Below are 7,763 nucleotides of genomic sequence, written 5' to 3'. Positions count from 1 at the left end.
AGTTGCAATTAAGATCATTTATTGTGTTGACTGGGGTACATGGACAACTGTTCCTTCGAAACTGGATGGAGGCCTCCAACTTATTCACATAGGCCACCACATCATTAGAAGGTAACTACCAACCTGAATCATGTTTGAATCAGTGACCTAGAAATGAAAGGCTCTGCATCCTTCCCTGAGCCATCCAGTTTCCCCTCAAAAAATACTTTAATCTGTCTTCATGTTAGGTTTATTTAAATCCCCGATATTGAAGTTGAATTCCTTGAAGACTTGTATAAGAACAATTCCAATAGATACCGTGGTAAATCCACAAGCCATTCCCAAGAAATCTACCACTCCTACATTACTCCATTCCCTGAAAAGGATGGCTGAAGCCAGCAGGACTAGGGTGGTAAACACAACGTAGTAGATGGCACCAAACACAGAGGAGTCAAAACATTCCAGTGCCTTATTGATGTATCTGAACTGAATGATAATGCTACATCCTAATACTGCCAGAAGTACCAGACAGAGGTACAGAGCCCTTTGACTCGAGGGATTATTGTGAAAGATATCTTGAGCCGCCAGCCCAATGCCTTTTGTGCTGGGAACAGTGAAACTGCCCAACAGAGAGCAAATACTGATGTAAACCATAATATTAGTAGGTCCATGAGCTGGAGCTATCCAGAAGATAAGCAGGAGAAGCATTAGCAGCACTATGCAGAGATAACCCACGAAAACTGGAAAACAAAAAGAAAACAAGATTATAGCGAGGTGAGAACTCTTGGTCTTCTAAAGATTTTAGCAGGCAAATCATGTCATACCAGCGAACTTCAGGTATACACCAGGATTAAGATTTGCTGTCGAATACAGACCCAAATCACTGAGCTTTTAGAAATGTTGTGGGCATCTGCAACTGATGATGCTGTCATGTTCTTTGGGTAAAACAAATGATCATGTAGTAAAATACACACTGTTGCCCATTTGCCAGTCTATGAACTGCATTTAAGATGTCTTTTTTTTTTTTTTTTTTTCATTCTCTCTTATACTCCTTAGAGCCCCCTATGACAGACAGCAGTGATAACACCTCATTCACAACCAGTTAAAAAAGCATGGTGCGTGGATCCAGCAAAAAGTTAGATCCCATTACGGTGAGCAGGGAGAGTTGGAGGAAGTGGGAGGCCTTATCATTTACATTATAGCATCAGCGCACGCAGATTAGACTAAAATTGTAAAGCATGAAATGTTTTTCGCCAAAGAAATATATTTCCAATTCATTTTGGTCAGATTGAAATGGTAAATTTAGATGAGGGTATTTGTTTTCTTTTCTTTGTTTGCAAATTTTTTGGATAGCTGATGTTATTAGGTTTGAGTTTCTCTCACCTAAAGCAATTAAAGGAAATAACAATAGTTGGCAGTTTAGCTCTTATGCAAGAAAAATAAAAGTGGGTCTGGCACATATTAGCACTAGTATGTGTCCTCCAGGAGGACAAAAACTAGCGGGGTTTTACATTCTCTGTGAGAAAAAACAGGCATTTCAGCATATGTCTCAACAGCGTATTTCTACACACCTTTCTTGTACAAAGAAATCTGCTTTGAAGATAAATGGTATCTAGTATAAACTTTTAATAAAAAAGCAAATGCAGAAATGCAGAATTACAGAAAAAAAGACAATCAATATTTTTTGTTTTGTATAAAACAACTTAAATTGACATCCTAGAATTATACCTTTCATCTCTAAGTAGCAAGATACACTTTATCATAATTTTAGAAAATTATAAGTTCAGATGGACATTGTTCTGAGCTTGCTGTGCAGGATAATGTTTTCAAAAGTATCCACATTTTCCTTTCTGTACACATGCATCAATAAATCTGAGGAGTTCCAAGTACAGCAAGGCATAGTTTTCCTGCACAAAAGCTGTACTGGTTTGCCTCTGTCACACCATGGTTTCTTCAGAAGTCAATTTTCCTACCTGGTGGAAGTGGTAAGCCTCTTCCTCCTGCGTGCTCTTGATCAATCTCACAAAATCATTATGAGTTAATAAAAGAAGTACCTGGATTTGTAAGCTTCTCTTCAAGCTCAGCCTGAGTCGTTACACTCTCGGACTTTGGGGAATGGATGATGAGAACGACAGACCCAGCGCAGCTCAGCAAACATCCCAGCTTGCCAAGAATGTTCAGTTTTTCTTTCAGCAAGTAAGAAGCTAAAATGGACCTTTCACAAAGAGGAGGAAAATTAAAAGTTTGAATACATCCTGTTAATGATGCTCTAACAGTGACATGCTACATGAATTTCCATCTTAAAGGAATAGTATCAAATGTTGGTGGATTCTCAAAACGCATTTCTGATTTATCTCAGGAAATACTCATTCAGTCTCAGCCTTACTCAATCCTTGGTATCTCATCTTAGGAAAAAACAACAACAAACACTTACCCCAAAAGGCAGCACTATATCACCGCCTCCTAAAAAAACCAAAACGCAGACCCCCAAACCAGGCACCTGGCACCCCTGAGGCAGATATCTACCTGTTAACAATTTGGTGAGCTGTCACTAAGCCCCATTTTATAGGTGCTACGCAGTCGTGAGATAAAAGTGACCTTTGGTTACGAAGATCACAGGACTCAGCTCAGACATATAGCTGACCAAAATACGCAATACTGTATGGCCTAGGATAAAATAATATGTGGTAAGCAAAGCACCAGGAGTGTGCCTCAGAGAGTATAAAACTAAGGACAGCCACGAAGCCCGCACAAAGCAATCTACACTCTGAAGTAGATGACCAGTGCAGCCAGACACACAATTCAGCAGCTAACGGTAGGCAACAGAAAAATCTCGAGGCAATGTACAGCTTTGTTTTTAAATAATTGTACTTTTTCACTGCAGTAGTTTCACAACTGTAGTCTAGCTATTCACAGAACATTTAGTTGCATATTAAACTCCTTTTAGGAGCACTCACTGCCGCCTTTGTTCCTGCCCCTCACATGAACATAACATTCAAGAAGGTGGGGGCATGCATATGCAAGTGACTCCCTCGCTTCAGGAAACGGGGCCAAATCCAATTAAATGAAAATCATCACCAGTAAACACATGTGGGCTGCGGATAGCAGGGGGGAGAAAGAATGTGAGACAAAAAGAAAGAAAGATCTACATAGTAAGGGAACTGTGAACAACAGAATAGAGAGAAGAGTCCAGAATAACCACAGTGAAGGCAAAAAAAGAATAAAAATGTTTATCTCTTCCAGATCATAGTGACAGTTAAAGCAGAAGATACACAGGAACCCGTTCTTTACCATTGCCTTCCCCCACCCCGCCACTTTGCTAGGAAAAACAGAAATTCGTGACATTATAACACATCATTAACAGTCACAAGTCTCACGTCTTCTCAGTGGACCTCCAGTGATGACTGAGTCTATCTGACATTTTATTAAGTAGTAACAATTCTCAGATAAGAACAAGAAAAGCAAACTCTTACCCAAATGGAACGCCAAGAGCTCCCAAGGGTGTCACCAGCACAGTTGGGACTGCAGTGTAGGCCAAAAAATTCCCTATTTGACCCAGAGCCACTGTCAAGAGAAGCAGAAATAAGCCTTTAAAGCCCTTTGTAAAAAGAAGGAATTAAAACTTACCCAATACTGTTTGGGAAAGACTGACCTAACTGGAAAACAGATGTTACAGATTTGCTTAGCTCTGTTAATTTTGCACTTAAGCAAAATGGCTGGAATTTTTCTATATTGTTAAATTATTTTTTAATATAGGATTTACGTTTGCCACACAAGAAGATCCAAGAAGGCACAGTAAATAATCTCACTTACAACTTCTCTTAGTTGAATATAAATTCTAATTCAATAAGTTGAGTTAGAAACACTCACGGATTACACTCAAATATCTCAATATTACACTCAAATATTTATATGTGGAGGGCTAAAAGTATATAAACCCCATGACTTCAGCTTTAGAATGTGCATACATATAACACGAATGCACTTGGTTATAGTTCCTAACAGCAGTGTTACTTTTGGGGAGGGAAAATAAGGACAGTACTGAAGAAGGGAATCTAATAATGAAATATTAAGCACACACATAAAGGCTCTTCAATATACAGTAGATCACATCAAATTTCACAACATGGTATAACATCAAAAGTAATTCCTGACCACTGTAAAAAGAACAGATCCCTGACAAGTCACAATAACAGCCTCACAATCTTTTTTCTTTCCCCCAATAAAAAAAAATTCCAAGACGTACCACACTATTGCACATCACAGCTGTGATAAACAGTTCATGTGTTCCAAGTTTTCAGTTGAAAAAGAAAAGCTGGATGGTTTTGCAAGTGCTGGCAAGTTTATAATAGGTCAACATGATGCTTGCATAGCTACAGGGTCTGTGGTAACTGGCAAGAACCTTGAGATTGAACACAAATTACAAACAGCTCAAATTTCTAGCTGATTTTAAGAGCCATTATCAGCATATAAAAACATTTCAAGATGCCAAGCGGTCTTTATGCTCAGGCTGGCATTGCCCTCCACTATCAAATATCATTACCATCATCCCATTCTTTACACATGCAAAGCACTGTGCAAACATTTACCAAATTAGTTCACATTATCAGTAAAGCTGAAGACCTGTGTAACCTACAGGAAACACGAAGGAGACAAACAAACTTAAAAAACTGCAGAGTGTGGCAAAATTATACTAATTCAATTCACTGAGGCTTTCTCTACGTGCAGGAATGAGCCAGAGAACTTAACGAGCAGCATTTCTAGAGCACAAGAATCAGTGATGGTCTCCCTGCCCCTGGGAACAGCGTAACTCAGCTATGAGCCTCAGCCTTGTTTTTCAGCAGACATATGTGGCAACTTTTGCATTATCTCCAAGGCATCCGAAGGCACTGGGGCAGATCTTGCCTGGAGGACAGAACACAGCTAGCACGCTCTGTTTCTGCAGATTACATAAACTTCCAAGTGACTCTGACAAAAGTTTGCTTTTTTTTGGAGGTCAGGTGCCTTAACTTTCTGTTGGAAGAACCCTAACAGATGGCACCAACACCGATCCATAAATTAGGTCCCTGAAGCTTCAGTCAAACTGCACATATTGGGCAACCGAACTTAGTTTTCAGTATCACCATGGAGTAATAACAACAGTCTCTTACCACCACGAATGACAGATTGGGACTAATTAAAGACCAATTAAAAAAGAATCTCAGTCATTGTCACCATCTACCTGATGCTGAAGACCTTTGCTGCCAACCTATCCAGTCCCCTCTGGATAGAAATTCCTCTCCAGATATATCAATGCTCTAAGTCAAGACGTGGCTTCAGTTTTTGAAGGCACACCAAGCTTTAAACTTGCTAAAGGAGTACCAATGTCCCCAAAATTATTGCAACACAAAACTTGATGACATGTCTCCATTAGCAAGGAGACCAGGAGTAGATGTGTACAGAAAAAGATGCCTGCTCTATGCGTGTCAGGGATTTTATTTCAGACTAACTTCAGCCTGATCCCACGGACTGAAAGTATGTTTGCAGCTAGTGTGTGTTAGGCATGTTCCTAGAGTGCATCTTGCAGGCTAGTTTCATCTTAAAGTCCAGTTCAGGAGCTCCAGCACTGATCCATAATGTGAAAGCAAGCCCAATCGGTGGAGACAAACAGGAGATTCACTTCACAAGTCCATTCCCCATCTGCAATAAAACACTAACACAGATGTATCCACTATAAAAACCAGCCACATCTATGCAGCTATCAAAACCTGTACTGAAACTAATTAATTAGCCAATTAATTAGTTTAATGCTCATTGAAATACCTGTACACATGCTGCAATCACTTTCGACTTTAAAAAAAAAATCCCTTAGCAGAATCTGTAGCCCTTCCTTTGAAGTCTTCAGTAATCCAGTGGATCCCAAGGCCCCCAAATGGTTAGGCAGTGTTATGCTGAGTCAGCATGCCAACACAGAAATGCTTTTTCACCATCTGAACAAATATTGTGAAAACAAGTTGATAGAGTTTATGTGGGTTTTGTTAGTCATCCAAACTCCAAGTTCCCTGCTTGAGAAAGTGATGTCAGCTGTTATAATTTTGCCCAGATAACTGGGGATGTTGCTAATTCCCCAAACATCACCTTCCTTTGCATCCCACAGGTGCCTACCTGGCCCTTGCTATTGCTGTTTGTGACTCTGTTGTAATTCTGAATCTCTAATATCCTTAAGCAATTATTCCCTTGGTTCCCTTCTAAACTTACTAAGGCTTTGTTTTGAAATACCTGCACCTAACTGCTGGACTAAAGCCAACTGATACCATTCCCTTCAGCTATTTTGCCTTCATTCAACCCAGTCAGCTCTTTTAAGCATGAAATCGTTTTCTCTGATTCACCAAGATAAAATAAGAGAGGTTTTATTACAGGAGATTAACTCCTTCTGCTTGGACATTCAAGACGGGAGCCTCATGAGCGATAAACAACAGTATTTAATGTACAGATTTATTGCTACTTAGGCAGTAGTGATCCTGGCAGAGGAAGAAGCTGGCAAAGAACTACTTAAATTCAGGTTAAATTAGCTGAGGACCTTCCTCTGAAGCTCTGTTGGCTTCACTCCTTGCTGTGAACTTTGTCCTTCAAGAGATCTCTCAGCTTCCATTCCTTCTGCATAGCTTGAAGACAACAAAAACAGAGACCTACCTTGTTGCCATGAAACAAGGGGCACAACTGGACTTATATACTTCTCAGAAACAGCATGAGAACATTTCCAAATAGTTCACAAAAGGCTCGGTTAGAGTCTAAAAGTGGGGTTTGATTTTAAGCTCATGGGTAGAACTAGGGCTGAACTGCAAGAGGAGAAAGCTGGCTGCTCCCCATGCTCTGGATTCACATCAGAGAGTGAACTTAGCATGAGCAGAATTTATAAAGATACTAAGAGTAAAATTACACTGATCTCCTATCAGCAACACACAAAGCTTCACATCAAAACTGAAACTGTATCTGTCAAACTAGAAATCAAAAAAGGATTATTTTCTTTTTAATTGAGCCTGGCTAAGTGCTTTCTGATCAAAAAAATAACACATGCTCAATGGGCCCTTTTGTGCAGAGCGACAATTTCTTATTCAGCTTTGACTTTTATTAGAAACTGTGCGGACCAGTGCAATCCAGAGACACAAAACAGGCAGGAATCCAGAGTCAAAGCAGTGCGTAGCTGACAACGGCTGGAAGTACCAAATGGTTCAGAAATCTGGAAACATGTCTGACTTGGGATTGTCCCAGCTCTTTGCCTTCTCAAACACCGTCAGACACAGTAGCCAGAGTTTACTGGCCAGAGAGTTTAAAAGAGAGAGAAAAACTGAGAGTTTACTAAGGGTGGGATATTTCTGAGGGGTGGGAATTTTGTGACAAGTGAGCGTGAGATTCAAGATGAGAACCCGGACTTCCTGATGTCTCATTTCACCATCTAACCACAACTTCTCCCTCCAAAAATACCCAAACCTTTTAAGATACTTACTTGCAATAGTGCCAGACCACCATACTATATCTGTTAAGTACGAAGTACCTGGAAGAGGAAGTATAGGAAGATGTGTTAGAAAAATATGAAATTGCAATATTGGAACTATGAAAGAGAGTATTTTCAACAGTCTCAGCTATTAAGGATCTTCATCTTAACCCTGTTCTTCAAGGCAATTGAGTGAGAAGAAAAAAAAAAAAGAGGGTGCTCAGATTTGGCCCAAGTGTCCAAGTCAGACCTTCCTAAGGCAACGTATTAGTCAGAAGTTCTGATTTCCAGTTTGAAGTACCGATGTGAC

General features: G+C 39.9%; 1 protein-coding gene across 1 annotated transcript; it reads right to left on the bottom strand.

Moving 5' to 3' along the window:
* Positions 1-207: 207 nt before the first annotated feature.
* Positions 208-7,513, bottom strand: NIPA1 (non imprinted in Prader-Willi/Angelman syndrome 1; the record flags this gene model as incomplete). Its single annotated transcript, XM_010282973.1, has 4 exons — positions 208-719; positions 2,034-2,194; positions 3,453-3,543; positions 7,466-7,513. Coding segments are annotated over 4 exons (812 nt in total), but the record flags the coding sequence as incomplete, so codon positions are not given.
* Between the last annotated feature and the right edge of the window lie 250 nt (positions 7,514-7,763).

This window comes from Phaethon lepturus, unplaced genomic scaffold (genome assembly GCF_000687285.1).
Source record: "Phaethon lepturus isolate BGI_N335 unplaced genomic scaffold, ASM68728v1 scaffold33572, whole genome shotgun sequence".
In the NCBI taxonomy this organism is placed as follows: Eukaryota; Metazoa; Chordata; class Aves; order Phaethontiformes; family Phaethontidae; genus Phaethon; species Phaethon lepturus.
This window is presented reverse-complemented; position numbering and strand designations above follow the sequence as displayed.